The sequence below is a fragment of the Drosophila sechellia genome, chromosome 3L, assembly GCF_004382195.2.
Source record: "Drosophila sechellia strain sech25 chromosome 3L, ASM438219v1, whole genome shotgun sequence".
In the NCBI taxonomy this organism is placed as follows: domain Eukaryota; kingdom Metazoa; phylum Arthropoda; class Insecta; order Diptera; family Drosophilidae; genus Drosophila; species Drosophila sechellia.
In genome coordinates, this window is record NC_045951.1 from 5,345,970 (window position 1) to 5,367,042 (window position 21,073).

At 39.8% G+C, this 21,073-nt stretch overlaps 1 protein-coding gene across 1 annotated transcript; it reads left to right on the forward strand.

Annotated features, from left to right (window-relative positions):
- Positions 1-1,163: 1,163 nt before the first annotated feature.
- On the forward strand, positions 1,164-17,724 carry LOC6610877 (lachesin). Its single transcript, XM_002035404.2, has 12 exons — positions 1,164-1,363; positions 6,073-6,516; positions 8,489-8,595; positions 9,871-10,075; positions 10,149-10,310; positions 10,552-10,680; positions 12,416-12,506; positions 13,079-13,162; positions 13,386-13,495; positions 14,564-14,626; positions 15,999-16,280; positions 16,340-17,724. Exons 2-12 carry the CDS (start codon positions 6,402-6,404, stop codon positions 16,399-16,401), a joined length of 1,410 nt encoding a protein of 469 aa, XP_002035440.2. The 5' UTR covers positions 1,164-1,363; positions 6,073-6,401; the 3' UTR covers positions 16,402-17,724.
- The last annotated feature ends 3,349 nt before the right edge of the window (positions 17,725-21,073 follow it).

Below are 21,073 nucleotides of genomic sequence, written 5' to 3' on the forward strand. Positions count from 1 at the left end.
GGGAATGGGTACAACAATACCGGAAAAGCAACAACTTCAACAGCATCCTAATCCTCGGAACCAGCGGATATCAAAGCAAGATTTTGCATTAAAACTTAAGAAATCAGTGGGTCTTCCTCGTAAGAGGTTCCGAGTTAAGAAGGCAAAATAGAATATTTCCCTTGGCTAAAGATTGCGTAAGGTTCTACCACCATAGTCAGTGCGTATTTGTAAATTCGCTTGAGCGTTATGATTGCACGAGCAAAACCAAATGCAAATTCAGATTCTTTCGCGTGGGCATCATGTGGTACGTTTAGTACGAGTTTAGTAACAGTCATTACCTTATACATATTTAGTAACATAAGGTATTAGTCTCTGTAGGTTTCACAGCATAAAGCGACCAGTTTGCAGTGCACATAAATGGATGTTTCTTTACATATATTTTCATATTTGCTGTTATAAGGAAAGAGTAATTAAATATTTGAAAAATTTGTAATATCTCTTATAAATGAGAAAACAAACTTTTATAACTAAATTTTTAGGGGTAACAACTTAGCTAGCACTTTAAATTTTGTACTAATATTTTATTCGTTTTCTAATCACCTTCTTTACCTATGTTTTACCTTTGCCTGGCTAAAAGCAAACCCAATCCCCACATAAATACATATTCAAGTTCAAGTCAACCCTTATCGGCCTAAAACCGCAGCGTAAACCAAACGAGGGAACAGCATTTGCCGGTTCGCTCGTTGGATTTAATTTTGGCTTACACATTCTTGGCCAATGAGATTTATGCGTTGCTTGCGAGTTGTTGTAACTGCTGTTGTACTTCTTCCGCTCTTTTCACCCACATTTTTGTCCCAAAGAGCCCAAGTTGGGGGATATACTGATATAAAAAAAGGGCGCAAAATGTTGTTTTGATTTGGCTTCCGTTTTCTCCTTGAATTTCTTTCTCAGCAAAAGCCGAGCACGTGTTTCGTTCGAAAAACAACGACGCCTGCGCCGAAAACGTTTTCGAAACTTGACGAAACTTTGGCAATACTCACACACGAAGTCCCAAGCGAGTTAATACGAATGGGGAACTTCGGTTTTCGGAAACCCGAAGCCTTTTTTCCTGCTTTTGCCAATGAAGCGAACCATTGAGCGGCACGATTTGAATTCAGTTTGACTCGAACCTGCTCCGGAAGTAGAAGTCAGCCCGCGAGTTTTCATCGCAATCGAAAATTGTCAATAAAACACTACAAATTAATCATCATTTAATCACAGTTAAAAAAGAGTTAATTACAAATTACTCGGTCGTAAAAAGTGCTCATACCTAAACATACAAAGTAAAGTAATTTGAATTCAATTAACCACCAATGTGTGTAACAATCAAAATAAATCTTGTGTGAGTGCGGTTGGCCATAAAAATAATTCGTGCCGCAACAGCAGGCGACAATAAATTTTGCGGTTGGATCGTTAAAATTTCGCTTTACCTGAATGCAACTGAAGCCGGAAAATAGCAAATGAGAACGCGGAGTTTTCCCTACCATTACCTTTTTTTCAGCAATTTGCATTCGGGGGAAAATTCATTAAAAATACAGCTGAAGCTCAAGACGAGAGACGCTTGCTCACTCAGCCCTGTGCCACATAAATTTCACGGCAATCAGCCGGCGCTGCAAGTCATCCAAACTTCATTTGTTGCTACTTGGGCTCAGGGCCCTGGGTACTGGATACTGGGTTCTGCTCGGTTCTGTTTTTCGCTCTTGCTCCTGCAGGATCTGGATCCTGCCCCATGTCTCCTGCAGCTGAAATATTGCTTCCATTATTTATGTTAAGTTTATGCAACATTCTCCCTGCTGCTCCCAGCACAAGTCCTGCTGCAGCACAAGTCCTTCCTCTCTTGTTTTTAATATCCTTCAGCTTGTAAAGGAATTACTCCTCAAGCCGGCAACTAAGAGCAAACTCAAGTCTCACGGCATTCGGCTCCTGGTTATCCAGCATTTTTATAGTCTGCCTTTATTTTTGGTTCGTCTATTTCCATCATTTGCCTCGTTATTCAAACATCATCATCTTTCTGGTTCAGTGCACTGGGCTCGGGAAAAGTGCGGATAACAAGGAGCGCCATGTTATTGCCATCGAGTGCATTAATAAATCAATTGTTTTTTGCATCTCAAAGAGCTCGCTTTGCTCCAGAGATTGACAGGTCGGAAATCTGAAATGTAATCGCTGCCAGACGAAGCAATTTGTCAAGAAATGAACTCTAATTGGGTTCACTTGGAAAGTTATAAAAGAAAACGGATAAAGGCGGTGAAGAGCATATAAATTTGCTTGTTAAACACTTGAATACATTAAAGCCATTGAAAAACTGTTGAAAAATTCAGAAAAAAATAGCAAAATTCCAAAATCAATATAAGTGTACAATGCCTCAAGCTAATTTAAAAGTTGAACAAAATTTTAAATTTAAATAATACGATTTCCTTCAAACATGAGCCATTTTTAATGAGCCAAATACTTTCAACTCAAAAGGCAATCTTAAAATTCGCGAAAAATAACCATAAGCTATTTAGTTACCCAAATGGACCACAGGAAAATGTGTGCTTCTATGTTTTCGCCTCAAGCTCATTAACTGCTCGGGGCTCTCCCTACTAGATTGTTATTTTTCCCTCAGCTCACACAAAGGATAATGGGGGGAAAACAGGAACATTTACTAATTAGCACTCCAAGGCTGCACACAATGAATGTAAAATTATCAAATCGCTTTCTGCGCATCTTTTTTTTTGTTTTTGTTTAGTTTGTTTGTGGTATTAAAAGGGAAATAAAGGAAAAGATTCCTTGGTTGCAAATGTCGTGGGTGGACGTGAAGTATTCATGGCAGCGAAACGAAAACGAATTTCAATGCATTTCGCAGCTGCACTCTATGACATTTTTAAGCGTGCACTTACAAAAATTATTAAAAAATGTTTTTGATAAGAACTTGCGAAAGATTTTTACAGTTGAAAGCGAAAATATTAACCCCTATTTTGAAGAACTTCATATTGTTAAATTTAAGAGGCATATATTTTTTGGAAATTGTTTTAAAAGATAATTTAATTTTTATTTTATTTTAAATATTTTTTGAATGCTAATTTGGCGGTGTAGTGTATCCACATTCAGGCATCTGCAAACAATTCCATTTGCGCTGGCTGTCAGATCTGCAGGAATTGCTCAGCTGCCTGGCCGACGATTCTCCAGCCTGAATGGGCAGAAAGAGAGGGTCTAAAGGAGATGACAGCCATGAATGGCATTTCTTCTGCTACCTCCGAGCATAATTTACATTGTATTTCAACTTGAGTGTGCAGTTGAGGCTGTCTTTTATGGTTTGTCTTGGCTCGCTACGGGCTTTTCGTTTGGGTTTTTCCCGCTTTCAGCTTTTATAGAGTTCTCTTTGACGAACGGAAAGTTTCACTTGTCACAGGCTGTGGAATTCGCCGAGTAAAAGGCTTTCTTCGAGCTGCGCGAGCGGAAACCTTGGTTAGCTACAATTTATACATGTCGAGCTTGTTAAGTTGTGATTGCGCTCTGGCCTAAAAGTGGACTTCTGGCGTACTGATAGCATCATAATTACCCAACTGCCTCCGTCCCTGATTTTTGCCCCTAAGTGCTTTTTAACGAGCTCTCTTCGGTTTGGCTGCTGCTGCTGGTGCTTTTGCTGTTTGTTGTCCGTTTGAAAAAGGGCAGGAAATAGGAGGGCAAAAAATTTCAAACATTTGTTTTACCCCCCGCCACAAATGATTTTCTGTCGTAATTTTCCCCCAGTGAAACCAGTCATGGTCATTTCCCTTTCAGCCGCTTTTCGAGCTCTGTCGTTATAATCTGCTACATGGACCCCATAATTTGTAATTTCAACCTAATTACTTCAAGCCCAGGCGAACGGGGATAGGAACACCAGCTAAACAATGTTGTCCGCAATAAAATGTCAAAAACCAAAGCAAAACGCCCATTTCGTCTGATTCACACACACACACACACATGAAGGCCAGAAGGACACGCCCCCTCGCACGCACAGTGCGTATGATTTCGGTTTTTGTGTCCTTTGCTGGTGACATATGTTAATGATCTGGCAGCGATTTCTGGGTCATTTAAATTGATTTTTAAGCCTGTCGGGTTATTTTTGTTATTTAATTAAAATGGAAGTGGAAGCAAGTGCGTAATTATTATAATAATAATTGAAATGAATTCTCTAATTATTTTTTCATTTCCTTTTTTATTCATTAGCACTTGTAGTAATTATATGCCTTCTAAAAAAATTATTAATTATATATTATATTTGACCATATAACCTCTAAATAAATGTATCAAATCAATTACAACGAAATATTTGTAAGCACGGCAAAATTAATTTGATAAAAATTCTATAATTCCAACAGTTTCATAAAAACTTTCAATTTGTTTATCAATCATTTAACCGAAAGCCCAAAAACTCGCATTGCTGTAACTATTTCCGAATAGTTTCACAGCATACACATGTGTAGCAAAAAATCGAAATTAATAAATGCATGTACATTAATATTTAAATCGTTTGTCAGACAACGAATGAAAAACTACCAAATATCGCAGCAGAAACAGATTTTTATTTTTGGCAGTATCAAATATTTATATATTGAAGCGCCAACTCAGTTGAGTTGAGTAAGTGGATCAACTGAATCTCAGTCGCTGGTGCGGAGTGGCCAGGATGGGCAGGAAGTCAGGATGAGTCTGGCAATGCAGGAAGCTGATATGGAATGTTCATTCATATTTCATTTCGCGAAATTGTTCGGTACCAAGTCAGAGCAGTGCAGCAGAATTGTCAGCCTAACCAGTCAGTTGAAACGCATTTCGATGGAAAAGACCATTGGACCATTTTTCAAAAATGTATTATATAACTCCCTTAATACGAGTTCGGTGCAAAAGTAAACATAACTGTTCCAAGGGAATTTTTCTCCTACGGTAAAGTGTAAAAACGCAACAAAGGCAATTGAAGTGCAATATGTTGTCATATAGTCCTGGTAACACCAGTTACACCAGAAATCAGCGGTCACCATGACGTCGACCGTAAAAGTAACTGTTGCAATGACACAGCCGTTACTGCCGGCCATCCATCGCAGTAGAACGCATTTCTGGGGCCATAAAATAGTAACATCAATGGAACGCATTCAAACGTGGCACATTCGCGCACGAACCTCGACTGACCGGAATAAAGTGCTATTAATAATAAATGTTGCATTGGCAGTGGGCGTGGCGACGGCGAGGGCGAGAGGTGGCCAAATGAACTTGGCAAACCGAAAGCCGAGAGCCGAAAACAACCAACGGCCAAACAAGTAACCAGTCATAACCCCCTTCATTGCTTGGGGATTTCCCATTTCCCGGTAATGAAAAGCAACCTGCATTGCGTACGCCCATTGTTCCCCGACCACTAAAATGGGTATCATGATTGCTATTTGAAATATGCTACAGTTCCTGGGAATCGCTCGAAAGAATTCCCAGTCACAGATCTTTTAAATTCTTCGATAAAAATAATTACACAGGTCGTGAATTTTCACTTCAATATTTCAAATTTAATTTATGGAATGGCATATTTTTAATTGAATTACAAGCTTTACTAACAATACATATTTTGAATGCTAAGAAAGAGTTTTAAATGCTTGGTTACTGTTTACCAACTAAATTGGTATAATAGTTGCAAAGAAAGTAATTCCTTTAATAATTATTTTTAAAAAAATATTTTAAATGTAGAAGGAAGAAATTATAGTTCAGGAACACAAGTTCCCACTTTAGTTTTCCATTGGTACGCTTAAAATGTATCAAACATGACACTTCTTTAGTGGTAGTAGCAGGGTATTCCTGACTTCGATCATTTAATTTCGGCTGGGAAAACTTGTTGTCCACATACAACATTGAAAAGCCTGGGCAACAAAGGCGAAACGGGGAGGGTGTGTGGAATGCCGAATAGCAGGACGACTGGCATAATAATAATAAATGCCATAATCCCCTGGAATCGGCGCTCCTCTGTGGCCATATCTCCGCCCCCTTTTTCCTCCTTTCTCCATGTGTGTGGACTGCATTTTTATTATTTCATTTTCATTGTTTCATTTACAGGAAAAACAACAGCCGCGGAAACACAACAATAACAACAGAAACCATGGGCAAATGCCATTCGGCGCGTCAAGTGAATTAAGCGATTTTTAAAGCTTTACGCTAAATGAAATTTGAATTGCCAAAGTGTGCACTTGTGTGTGCAAATTAAATTACGCAAATCAAATAAATGTTTTAACCAAATAAAAATAGGAATCGAAAAGAATACGGAGTGCAAATAAAAATACTGTGCAAAAATTAACAACTATAGTGTAAATAATTCAACAAATATTTTATAGTACCAGACATAGATAAAATTAAACGCAGAAAAGCAAAACAACGAATACAACAAAATGTTTATTCTAACGGTAGTTAAATTGCTGCTGATAGCATTGAATATATTTCCCAGTCGCTTCACAAATCGACGGATTATGTTCCTCATCTACATGACAAATCTGGTGACGCACGGTAAGCACACACATAAATTTGATAATTTATTGATTTAGAGTTTGATCAAATGGTTGAGCCAGATGAAAATCGCTGAACTTATTCAACACAAGCTTTAAATAAATAACAAAATTTAAGCTTGTTAATGCTGGGATTAGTTTGTGTTAAAACATTTCACACATTTTTCACTTTCAACAGGGATTTAAATTGATTAATTTCATATTGCTTTTTGAATGCATATGCATATTCACTATTTTTCATATATTTTATTTATATAATATATAAAAAAAAACTATATATAACATTGTGTTTCTTCAAGCTAAATGAGAACATAAAATGATTGGAATTTCCGTACGAAAGCATTTCCTTTGCCACTTTCTCACTCTCTCGTTTAATACCCCTTAATAAGCATTTCCATATGCTCACATTTCCGCCTCCGAATACGTGTTGTTCCCCATGTTGAAACTGTCAGATCTGGCCATAATTTAATTAAGAAAATGAGACCTCAAAACGTTGGCAACGCGCTGGTCCTCGCAGAGAGCCCAAAACTATGGACCGAACGCAGGTGAAAGCCGTGAACCGTGATACAGTTGCAATGCTCCTGCCTTCCGGCCAAAAGGGGCGTGGCAGGAAGTTTGGGGCGCAGGGGGCCGTGCCTCGACTGCATGACGCAGATAACACGGCAACACGGCGCCATCAACTTGGCCAGGAGGTAGACCATGTTTTTATATCCGACACTGGTAGTGTACATGGGCATATTGCAATTCGACAGGGGATTGTCTTTGGAAAAATACATTTGGGGGATTCTATTCCTTTAATGATATATTTTTGGCATATGACAACTCAAGAAATAGCTCATTAATTTTAATATAAATTAAGTTAAGTTATTGTTATTGTTATTTTTTTATTGTTATTGTTTTACCACATTCTCAATGACAGGATGCAAGTGTCTAAGAGTAAACTATTTCCAGTTTGCATTTCAATAATTTTGAATTTTTTAAAAATGCAGGAGTTGCCTAATTTTATTCATTGGTCAGGTATTCCATAGTCGTTGTTCGAAGTGCGGTAGTATTTATATTATTTTCGCTTTTTGTGCAGCACTTCCGCGGCAAAGACAGCGGCACGAACACGAATGAATGCATAGAAAAGGAAAGCGGAGACAAAAGTGGCATCAGGCAGCCTCAACAGGCAGCAGCTACGTGCTGACACTTTGCCCCACCGTCCCCAAAATGATTGCACTTCCCACTCCCCCCGCCAGATAAAAAATTGCTTTGTTTAATTATTTCATAATGACGCTGCGGTTGCCGTTGCCACTGTAGCTGCTGTTGATTATATTTGGCCTGTGGGTCAGGGATTTCCGGCAACAGCTGCTATTGCTCCTCCATCAACATTTGCACTTCTTTATTTTTATTACCCGGCGTACTCCGCTGGGCTTTAATGACTTCGTTATGGTTGCCATGGCGAGAAATGGGGCTTCGCTTCGGTCCTTCCCACAAATTATTCATACGTACTTAAGAATTTTGCACAAACTATTTTTGGCAAAAAATGTTCATCTTGCGACTTTAGTAAAAACTTAAAACGAGCTTGGTACAGAATTATATTAGAGAATAATTTGCTTTGATATTTATTATGTTTTATTTGCTCATCAAACTTTGGCTGTAGCTTAAAATATTAATTCCTTAATATTCCTTAATTGAAACTTATCTTTTGCCATGCTGTTTTGCACAAACGGATTGCCTTTTAAATTGATAACAAGGAAATGATTTATAATTTATTACAATCCTGCTCGAGTAATTTTACGCGATACGAGTTTTTCAAAGCCTTCAATTACGTACCAGAAATTCCCAGCAATTGTAATTCGAGCATTATTAAAGCCGTTACTCATCTCAACGGAGCTGAGGAGAATTTCCTTGGCCAGGCGCAGAATTGGGTTTCCCAGTTGACTCTTTCTCTCATTAACTAACCCACTTTCGCCGCCACTTTTCACTTGCAGTCATGATGGATGAGCCACGTTTTGCGCAGCCGATACCAAACGTCACCGTTGCTGTGGGTCGAGATGCCAATCTGCCCTGCGTTGTGGAGCATTTGGGTGGCTACAAGGTGAGTAACGGGTAGAAAGTGGAAATTCCGGGTAGGGAAAGCCCCGGGGAAACTGTCATAAATCGTGCGTAAACTGAGCTCCATGGTCTAGCATCGGCCCGCTGATGAAGGGGTTGGCCAGCGAGACGGACAGTGTCAAAAATCAATTTCACAAATTGCACAAGGACCCAGGCGATTGACTGACCGAATAACTGACTAACAGGCAGGCAGAATGACAGACTTCTCTGGCACTCAATTGACAGCTAAAGATAAAAACAGACCTATCAAAATATTACCCGGCAATTCAATGGAAATTCTGAGCTTGCTATCGATGACTTTCTGCTGTCATTAGCAAGTCGAAGTTTTGTTTGCCCGGAGACACAATTTATGAGCTCTGGTCGGCGCTGCATGCATATATGCATCTAATCCACATTAAGCTATGGATACACTCTGGCCAGGACGAAGGACCTCTGATGCTCTCTCGACCAAACAAAATGGCTAGAAAATCACTTATCATTTATCTCCCTCAGCTGCTGGCACACAGCGAGCTCATAACAAATCACAAATATTTACTCGCCATATCAACTTCATATAAAACACTGTCGCCAGGACCACCGGGGCCTAGCTAGGACACGAGTCCGTGCTCCTTGCCCCTTATTGGACTTTTGTCAACATTGGCCTGGACATGAGGAAAATGGCCGAGGACAGTAAAGCTGGAAACTCATTGCTGTCAGTGCCGGTGCTGGGGGCAAATTTGAAAAGTTTGCTGCTAACTCAAGGCTGGGAAAGTCCTTCCACCAGAAAGAGTTCGTCTCCATCACAGAGTAAAAAAAGATGTTAGAGAGTAACTACTAGTTAACTAGTAACTACTACAAAAATTAATCGTTTTAAGGGGCAGAATATAAAATTCAATATTTAGATTTAAAGTAATCTCAAAACTGGCACCTATCTCGAATTACATTTCCACGATTTCATTGCCTTGGAAAAATTATACTTCTCAGTGTAACATGTCTTCTGCTGCAAAGGCAGAGCAAAGTCCAAAGAAAGTGCGAACAGAAGGAGCAAAAAGTGTATTAAAAATGCGGAAACAGCTGTCAGGCTGGCTTTATCCTGGGGTCCTGCGTCACAACATGACGTTCATTTATAATGGCAGGGTCTCCACATGTGTTTAGCCGGCAATCCCATTTGGAGTATGTATGGCTGGCTCTTTAAAGAACGCCTTGAGGTCTCTCGACATTAGTTGAAAAATTGATCGAATAATGCGAGTTAAGCTTGAAAACTATGCACACTTTGCAGGTGGCCTGGATTCACATAGACAGGCAAATGATACTGACCATCCACCGGCATGTGATATCGAGGATACCGAGATATAGCATCACCTACACGGACAACACGTGGCTGCTGCACGTGAATCAGGCTCATCAGGACGATCGCGGCTACTATATGTGCCAGGTCAACACCAACCCGATGATTAGCCAAGTGGGCTACCTACAGGTGGTCGGTGAGTATCCCCACACCCACTCTCCATGCCGCTTAATCAACTAGCTCTGATTCGGATTGCACCCGTCCCGCAGTGCCCCCAAATATTTTGGACATTGAGAGTACGCCGTCGTCGGTGGCGGTGCGTGAAAATCAAAATATCAACATGACGTGCCGGGCCGATGGCTTCCCGGCCCCAAAAATAATTTGGCGTCGCGAGGATGGAGAGGAAATTGCCGTCGAAAAGAAGAAGAAAGGTAGGTGTGATACGTAGATAATAAAAAGGTTAAAAAAGTGACTTGTGTCTGAAAGTATGCTTTTAAAAAGAGCATAATTTTTGGAATGACTTAAAAGCAACGCAACTTTAACCAGGAGTTTAAGTCGCCTCCTGAATAACCCTAACCATTTCGAATTGAAATTCCCAATGCTTTCAACACGTTTATTTTCATGTATCGGTTATTCACCTGCCGCCCCAAAATCGCCCATCGAAAACAACAGTTCTCGTGTACGATGCTGATGTCCTGCCGCTAACCAAAGTGAGTCGCAATGAAATGGGCGCCTATTTGTGCATCGCCACCAATGGAGTACCGCCATCGGTGTCCAAGCGCATCATTCTGGACGTGGAGTGTGAGTATTCGATTACCGGTGGCCGTGGGCGTGGGCGTGTGGGGGAACTCGACTAAATGAGGAATGAAAGCGGCACCAATCGAGGCGGAAATCCTTGGGAAGGGTACATATTATATTAGACTCGTAGTTGGCTACCTTTGTCAGTTTAGTTGAAACACGCGCGCGCACTTACCGGAACGCGAGGAGGCCATTCATCCAACCAGGGTATCCATCTATCTATCTACCTACCTATCTATCTATCTATCTATCCGACCATCCCGGCTTACTGGCATCCATCCAGGCATCCTGCCAACAAAACACACAACCATCCCGGGTATCTGGTTTTCGTGCCATATTCCTTCATGGAGCCGCGCATCGCCTCCTGGTTGTACCTGCTGCTCATCAATTTAACTGCACGCTCGTTGCTCCGGCAATGAGTGACAAACGCGGCTAAGCTGGCGCCATCTAATGCAGCTGGATATATAACAACGGATACATGTATAGAATACACTGAGCGAAAAATTCTAAAAATATTAAAACCAACAGAGCATGAAGAAAAAGGATAAAAAATATTCCAATTAAATTTTGGCCATATATAATTTCAAGAAAAACTGATAAAAGAAAATTTCTAAAGCTTTGAAAAACTTTCAAAATAATTTCAGATTTTTTCTATATATTTTGCCAGTATCCTTTGAACGGCAGACATGGTGTCCTGTAGCTGGGCGTAAAAGCTAGGTTGCCATTGCACGCCGTGCGCCAGTAAACGCTTGTTAATCCTAACGAGTTTCAGCCAGCCATCGGCCCCCTTTCCCCCTCTAACTACGCCCTGGCCCAACAATCTGCACCCCCCCTTGACAATAATTCACGTCACGTACCTGCAATAAAGTCACTTGGCGGCGTTGCACGTATGACTTTGACGGCGTTTTTCTGTTTCGCCGTGTGTGTGTGTGTGTATTTTTCTCTCTATTTTATTATGAACGGTTTTGTGCGTGGCTGAGCCAAAGGGGCGTGAAAAAGGGGGCGGGGCACCTGAAAAGGAGCAGAAATCCTCATATTGCAGGTGTAGGCATTGTCAGGAGCGTCTAAAATTTCCGACTAGCTTGCTGCTTCTCTCATTTTTGTTGCACGTTTGAAAAAGGGGTCTTCGGTTTCGGTTTCACGTTTGCTTTTCTCATTGAGGTTAGCTTAAAAAATATCAAGACATTGTGTTAAATAAAATGGAAGCTAAATATGCTGAGAATACTTGGACTTAAGAGGTATGATTGAAAACGGTTAGCCGACACTTTATTTTCGAGAAACTTCAGAAGTATAAACTCTTTTGAAGGAGCGCTTAGAAGTCATTAGAGATATTTGCAATCAAGTTAAGAAAGGGGTAGATGCTGCAAGAATATATACAATACGGATACAAATTTTCTTTTGGCCTGGACATCTCTTCATCCGCAGCACGTACTTCCTGCAAAACTTAATCTATTTTTCTAGTACCCTCATTTCACTGACGTGTTGTCTTAGCCATATTGTATTTCTCGCCCAAGTTTCCAGCTTTGTCATTGCACTTTCATTTTAAGCTGGCGAATAGCAAAAAAAAAAGAAGAGAAGACACAAAATGTTGAACAGGCGTAATTCTGCCGCATAGCTTTGCAGCGGCACTTTCCCAGCCTTCGTAGCACCTGAGTTTTCCCCCAGGGAAAATGCCATTTACATTTGCTAACGTTCCATATCAACCTGTTTTTCCGTTTCCATCCCTCTTCATCCACAGTCTCGCCGATGATTTGGGTGCCGAATCAACTTGTTGGCGCCCCATCCGGCACAGATGTAACCATCGATTGCCACACGGAGGCGCATCCCAAGTGAGTCTCCTCGGATTGCTTTCGCTTTGCTCTTAGTTTTTTATACTTATTTCTTTTCATATTCGTGTAACACGTATTTTAGCTTTATTCCAGGTTTATTTGGGATTTTCTGTTGCATCTAGTCTATTGAAAAATTTTTGTTTATTGGTATTAGCTTTTGTATGAAAGCCTTTTAAAAGATTTAATAACGAAAGTTATTCAAAGTTCTTAATTTAATGTTATTTTCTTAAACTTAATAAACCAATAAAATTTCCATAAGCTTCTAGCCTCATAAATTGCAATATCTCTTTTAAAAGCAATTTTTTAAGATTTACATTTTTAGTTACATCCGCATTAGTTTTATGGGATTAAACAAATTTTACATTGCACCTGATTGCAGATGAATGTGTGAATCTGTTGATATTTCAGGTCGTCGATGTGTCTCTGTTGAATTTTGTTCATTCGATTTGCCTTTGATTTTGTTAAAATATTTACTTTCATTTGTGAATTTGATTAGTTTCCTCCCTTTCGTGTGCATGTGTGCAGATATTCGTTTACATTCGATTCGAAATGTTTTTTTTCCTTCCCCTCAGAGCCATTATCTATTGGGTATACAATTCGGTGATGGTGTTGCCGAGCAAAAAGTATAAAACCGACTACACGGAGAACTCCTATCGGTAAGTCACTTTTGGACAAAAACAGAATAAGGAATATACAAACGAACTACATACATACAAACTACATCGAAAATGGTGTTCTTAAATATTTATCAACCATTTGCACTTGCCTTTCTTTTGGGGGTCAGGTGCAAGTGCAAATGCTTTAGCCCCCCTTTCGGAATGTCGGGGAGATAAGCTGCTCCATGGATATATCCTTAAGCTTAACATATCCTTCTTGCAGTGCCCACATGAAGCTGACGATAAGAAACCTACAATATGGTGACTTTGGCAACTATCGATGCATCTCGAAGAACTCGCTGGGGGAAACGGAAGGCTCCATACGTGTTTACGGTAAGTGCATGTGTATTGGTGACTTAAGTGCACTAGTTACGGCAAATATACACACAGGCACACAGACACACAGACACACGTACACTCACCCCGAGCAATGCAATATCGTTCGCCCTTTGTGGCACAATTTTGCCAAAAGCTTTTACCTATAGACCCTGAATCCACATGACCCTACGAGTATATGTGCACTTACGTTGTCCTCCGGAGCGTAAAACTAAACGAGTGGTGGCTAGTGGCTGGTGGGTGCTGTCTGGCTCCATCTGCCCCATGTCCTCCACACCCAGCCCGGCATCCTCATGCCCCGTGGCGACACGGAGACACATTCACCATAAACGTAAACGGAAAATAAAGGTGAATTTCGGAATTGTTTGACTTTGTATCGTTTGCCAGCCCAAGGAGTCGCCCCCGAACATATAGTATATGTATACGTGTGCGCTGGCTGCATTTATTTATTTATTTTTTATGCACTTTACCTGTATTCTCGGCTTTTCTCCTGTTTACAAGTTGCTGCTCGGCTTGTGCAGATGGCAAATGCTAAAGTTGTTCTATCCCAAAGGTTATCCCCGAAACAAGTTGATCTTGGCTTTTTCGTTGTTATCCTTTGCTTTGGGGTTCATTGCCAATCGTTTACATTTAATAACAATTAATGAAGGTAGCTAGATTTCAGATATTTACCTTTCCTGCTGTTGCTGAGAAAGTTGATTTAGAGTTGATTTTGCAGAATTAGTAAGATTTTTTTCGGGTTTGACTTCGCAGCCTAATTATGGTTATGACTGAAAGACCCCTAGGCTTTTAACTAAAAGCTGAGTTTCTTTAATTTATGCACACTTTGTGTCGAGATCGCCAACCACTGAAGCTAGGAAAGTGTGCGTTTGACCTTACCTGTGGAAAACCCGCACACTTGACACACTTAACCAGCGCACAGCAACCTACATTAATTCCGCTGGCATAATGTAATGAAAAACCATTTTCTTTATTATTATATATTTGCCGTTGGCCGCTGGACTACTGCTGCTTGAATGCATTTCTAATTATTAATTATGCAATGTTATTCAATTCCATTTGCAGAAATACCTTTGCCATCCACACCATCCAAGCAGGTCACCCACACCACCGTCGAGTCCAGGGAGAGTAAGTATAGTATCAGTCGGAAAAGTGTGTGGGAATTGGGGGGAAAATGCGGTGGGTGTCCCACCCCCAGGTGTGGAATGCTTCGTATTTGCGCTCAACACATTCAGCGTTGAGCGTGAAAGTCACGCCACACACTCGCACACTCACATACAAAGGAAAGGATACAGGATACAGGATACGGCGAGCCACAAACAAAACTGCGAAAGTAGCAGCTAAGCCAGACAGATCCACAAACAGGGTGGCGCTGAGGGACTGTGGAGGGGTATGGTTGGGGGTAGGAAATGGGGGTGTGGCACACGCCCACCTAGAGATAAACTAAAGCACTTTTGACTATTTCAGCGACGGGGGTTTTTCGCCTTTCTCCAGCTCCATTTACAAGAGAAGAAAAGGTTTTTGCATTTGTAGCTTACCTCAGTGCTTAATAAAATATTTATACTTTTATGTTCACATTAATATATTCCCATTTTCCTTAAAATAGAAATTGCTTAAATTATTCTTAAATAAAAAAATGAGTAGTGACCTATTATTTTCTTCTTTATGTAGGCAACTTTTTTCCGTGTGTTCTTCAGTAGCTCCTGTTGAAATTCAAGTCGAGCAGAAAAGTACACACACTTTCAAGTCTCCGTCCGGACTCGTGGCCGTGTCCTTTTCCCGTTTCCACTTCCACTCCCGCACCCATACCCTGTCCCATGTCCAAGTCCACGTCCTCTGGCTCGGGGCAAAGCAATATGCCCGGGATTATGCTGGGGCGGAGGAGGATTTTCGGGGGCATTAGGTTGGAAACACATTTGAAACACTGCCGCAGACTTTGAGCCCGTGAGCTGGGTAGCTGGAGAAAGCTGGAGAGCAGAGCAAAAGACCAAGCATATTTTATTTAAAGTGACTGGCAAAGCAGCGCGCGAGCAATGCAACGGAACCTAATCCAGGAGTCAGCCAACAAAGGATCTTATTGTTTGTGTGTGTGCGTGCAGTCGCATGTGTGTTGGTTCGCTCCATTGTGCGACGATATAAATTTTTTTGTATCGCAGCCAAGATTTCCACGCAATTTAACTTGAAAACCATGTCAGGCGTGGGGTTAAGTTTTGTTTAAGAGACCACAACTTTTACTAGCCAATAGTGACCCACAAGTGAACAAACAGTAAACGACAGCAACGAAAACTTCTTGTCGATTTCCGGCTGCTGAAACTTTTCATGGACTAATTTTGTGTGACACGAGGCATATTAAGAAGGATGTTTTTCTTTCTGAACAGAGTTTTAGCAAGTGCAAGTTTACATTGATCTCTTGAAATTCAAGTTAATGTTTGGCTAAACTAAGCGAGTGACTACTGTATACTTGCCTATTAAAATGTATAATTCCACTTGTAATCTGCAGACAATATCATACCCTCATCACGCAACGACACAACGAAATCCCTACAAACGGATGTGGGATATGCCATGAAGAACGATTTATATCCAGGCTCGGCCTCCTCGTCATCTTCGGGAGGCAGTTCCTCGGCGGCCTCGTCCTCCTCCTCGATGCAGACCTCGGCATTGCCAGGAGGAGTGGCGGGAAATAGTCTATCATCGATGGGCTCCAAAGGATCCTTGGCGATAGGCAAGAGCACGTTCTACACAGAAAGACCACCGAATGAGTACGCCGCCTCGTCAGTGGGTAAGTCCTGGAAAGTCCTTTGCCTGTGACAATCGTCATGTAAATCATTGTTTTCTTAGCTGGCCTGCTGCTTCATAGAGCATTGCTGTTCGGCTCTGGAATTTATTTGACCCTGCTTTGAAATCAATAAGTCGTTTGAGTTAATCAATAAGCATTTGGAAAATGCAGCCAAAGGGGGTCTAGTAAAACGGGGGAATAGCTTAGGTACATCATCATATTTCATAGCTGAAAGTATATCAAAAATCCAATAATAATATTTAACAAACAAAACTGCTTCAAACTTGGCTCACTTCACAGCTATAGGAATTTGTAAAAGTATTTAAATAAAATTTAAAACATAAAGAAAAAGAAAAAGTATTTTGCAGAACAATAAAATGCTCATTGTATGTATAGAACTTATGAAATTCGAAGCTTAAGATAAATTAACGATCATATGAAAATCGTATGAAAATCGAATTGTACAATACACATATATTAGAGTTTTGCTTGTCACAAAAAGGAACCATTAAATTATTTATAAAATGCGCCCAAAGCAAAGCTTTTCTAGAGCAAGAATCATTTAACATATTTACTTGAGTTGTAATATTTTTATTTTTGTCATATCCCAAACTGAAACACTGAAGCTTAACTATCCAATATCAACATTACAATTGTACAAATTTATTTCAAATTAAACATATCCTAATATCATATCTAAATTTTTAAGAAACTTTTTAATCTCCTTTAGTTACTTTCAAACCTTTTTTTTTGTCCCATTTAAAATTTATGCAATCGTACTTATTCGTTCAATCCGTGTCGAAGTTTTCACCCCTTTTCCCAACTGCAGCAAAGAATTCCAATTTATTTAATGAAGAAAAAAGTCGACGGGATGTCAGGTCAGGCCACGCCTCCTTTTCGCCCATCGATAGATCTGAATTTGGTTGCCAAGCGACATTTAAACGCCTTGAAAATGTCATTCATTTTAACCGTTTCCCCGCTGTCAGTGGGACGACAAAAAATTTGCAATAATAATTTGCAATACCTTGATTCCGTTTCCTGGTCTTTCGGAAACCAGGAAACCCTCGTCATCGTCATCATCGGCGGCTTTTGTGCACTTCCATCACTTTTTAATAAATGTGCATGCTAATTATATTATTACTCATACGACCCGTTGCCATGTGTGTCCTTTCGCTGTCTGTTCTTCTCCGCCTCTGGCGCTGCCTCTCCGCGCGAAATACTTGCAATTAATTTCAGCATAAAATTGCGAGGCCTGCGGTCCTTTGGCCCCGCACAATGACACACAGTTAACATGTCCAATTTATTGGCCATAACTCATGCCCGGGATCGACCAAGGAGTGAGTGAGAAGGATTCCGGATCCCAGGAAGCAGGAACCAGGATCCATGGCCAATCCAGAGACAGACATCCGCGCCATCGACGTGGCAAAGAAAAATGACATTAAGGCCAGAAGATATATGGTCCATTTGCATATAGGTTCATGTATGTATGTATGTATGTATGTACCTTATGTGTCCATGTATATGTATAAACATGCGGAGGGTTGCAGGTTAAAGGCCTGCCAATTTACAGTATTTATGCCCCAACGTCGCCGTTGCACGGTTTTAATAATTCAACTTGTGTTGCATAAAGTTTGCATTGACATAAACATAATGAACGATGGAAAACCGCATGCGAAATTGCCATTCTGCTTTCTCCATCCGCATCCACATGCGCCTTGCCCTTTCGTTTATTAACATTGTTAATGCCAAAAGGAGAAAAGCGCATTCAGCGTGTAAAATATTGATAATCAACATTGTGTCCTGTATGCGACGACGCTTCGACAATAACAAAATTAATGCATTTTATTTAATTTTACCCAGAGACGGGCACCGGAAAATAAGGTCGCCAGTGCAGTTAACTTCAACAATGCGGCTAATTAAGCATTATAAATGCAGATCAAAAGCCAACAGGCCAAGGATATGTGACAATCTTTAGGGAGTCGTATATTTTTCAGCTGTCGCATATTGCCGGGCATTTATTATTTATTTAAATTGTCAGGCATAATGAACTAATTTCTACACAGTTTGCATTGTTTATTTGGGGCTTTAATAAATTGCTCGTCAAATATTTGCCGTATTTGGCCACACATTTTATTTTTAATTATTAAATTGCGCTAATTAAAATTTCAGTTATGTTTGTAAATAAATCCTTTTAATTGAGGTCATATCCATAACCAAATGTAGCTGTAAATACATTGTGACCCTTTTAGTTGCGTGTAAATATGAGAAATAATAATTAAGGCATCAAACATTCACTTAAAAAATCAACAATTGAATCAGCCAGAAATTAACTTCAAACATACTAGTCAAAAACTCTGGGCATAATTAACAAAGCCAAAAGAGATTTGTGTAAAGTTCGTAAGGTTCAAAGTACTTGATTTGGCAAGTAATATGATAAAGTAAAAAACTATATAAAAAAAACTATATAGCCTATACTAAGTCATTAAATTGTCTGTTGCCTGTATTTAAAAAAAATAGCTGATCATCAAATGAAATATATGTAAAATGTTTATAGCTTTTTGTGCGTAATAAACTAGAACGGATGTGTTTTCCTATGAAGAGGTTGGCAATTTGTAAAATACGTATAAAACTATTAATAAAAAGTATAGTTTCAGAAATCAATGTATTTATATATATTCCCTTTTTTACTTTTTCTTGGTTATTTTCTGTATTTAAAGATCAAAATAATTGTTGCGTTATAGGAGATAGCTTAGTTAATGTTTAATAACTTTGATTAAATATAATATTTAAAGGATATTAAGTTCTTATTAACCCAAATTTGAGCTGAATTATTAATGCCTAACTTATGTATAAAAAACAATCTCGAAAGAAACGCAAAATGATGGTAAATTAATTAAATCTACGATTAAGATTGATAAAACTACATTGTAAGCAGTTACATAATTATGCGATAATAATTAAACAATAAACATTTAGGTTGATTGATACAAAAAAGAAAGCGAACCGAACAAAAACCAACAAACTAAATGAACATAAATAACCGTTGTTTCATTAAACCATTTGCATTTAATTCTAGCTCTCAATTACATGGGGAAATAAAGGTTGGCTCTGGTTTTGGTTTGGCATTTATGCAAATTTCCTCCTTTTAGTAGTTTGACATTTGGCGGTTGGTTTCAACAATCCGCGCCACCAAAAAAAAACGAACGTTAATGGAAGCGTTTATTTTCCGAAAGCGCCAAATTACACACATACGTGTACACCGAAAACGTTTTTTCTTTTGGATATTTCAACGACTTTGTTCCTGTTGTCATCGGTCTACTTAGCCCCTTTTTCGCTAAGTGTGGAGCCGGCAGACCGCCAAAACCTCGGTGTGCGTCTACTAATTGTTTGAGTCACGCAAACAAATTTCACACAAAATATGCTAAACACTTTCTGGGATCGCACAAGAAAAATGTTTCATAACTAAATGTTATTTGCATAGACTTCAGCAGCTTGAGCGTCGTCGTTCAGCAATTAGCCTCGACACGCAGCTCCAAACCCCAAGTTTACCACAAAGTAACCTATTAAAGGATCAACAGGGATGAGAAGGGGTCTAATTTGGAGTAAATGGCTTTATAGTTTAAATGCACTGATGGAATACTGATTGAGTGCGAAGAAAGGTAAGTAAGGTTTAAGTAAGTTTAAGGAGGCTATGCAAAATATTACTACAAATACTTAAAACAAATTTTACAAAGTTAATTCAAAGTGGAAACAATTTTGCTTGCAACATTGTGCACGGCATAACGTTGCGGTCGCAAGCCCACTGCGTATACGCAATATTTCCTCAGCACTCGCAAAGTTCTCCACACATCTGTGGGCTAACCACTTGGGCACACTAACATTATCATAATTACAGGGCTTTTGAAGGGGGAAACAGGGATTCTTCGGGGCGGAGAAATGGGGAACGGAGACACCTTGCACTCTTATCTGAAATGCCTGCTTTGCGGCACTCGAGAAACTTTTCAAAAGTCATTTAAATTGTGCGCACAAAAGCGCGAAAATTATGCCACGGCGAGACGAAGATTCAGACGCCACTTACAGCCGCATATATATACGTATATAAACGTATATATATATTACATTATATATATGTAAAGATAGAGATAGAGGTGGAAGTGAGACAGCACCGGAAACCACATTTGTCGGCAAAGTTTTGCCTACAGCCAGCCTCTCATCCACATTGCAAAAATAGTTGAGTGCAAAAGCGTGGAGCACACTTAAGATAAGCTCGAAGCGCAAAACTTTCATCTTACAAAATACGCGGCACCCCCTCCATTTCTCGACGCCCCTGGCCCTTTTGCGAGCGCATTCAACAAATTAATTCTGGCTTTGTCGCTGCAGGAAATATGTTTAATTTCATTTAAATGCAGTAAGTGCAACACTTTGGTTAGCTTTTCCCAGCTCTGAATGGCCTGAAGAGCAGGGGTCTACGGCAGGATTTTTGCTCGGGCTGATAGAAATCTTTTGGTTGAAGTTCTTTTGGCTCACATTTTGTGCGGGCTGTGTGAAAACTGTGCAAAAGGGCTTTCATTTTCTCTGTCTGAGATTTTCTACATGTATATGTACCTTCAGCTGGAAAAGTAAGAAGCCGTTAATGAGTTTGACTTGATTTAAGTTGTGGCAAACGGTTTAATTAAATGCCAATCTCTGAATGTAACTCTGAATATGAATACACTTTAAACGGTATCATGATTTTTATCTGGTGAACTATAAAAAGTGAAGATGAGTGCCAACTCAAATGATATTCCTGTATAGTA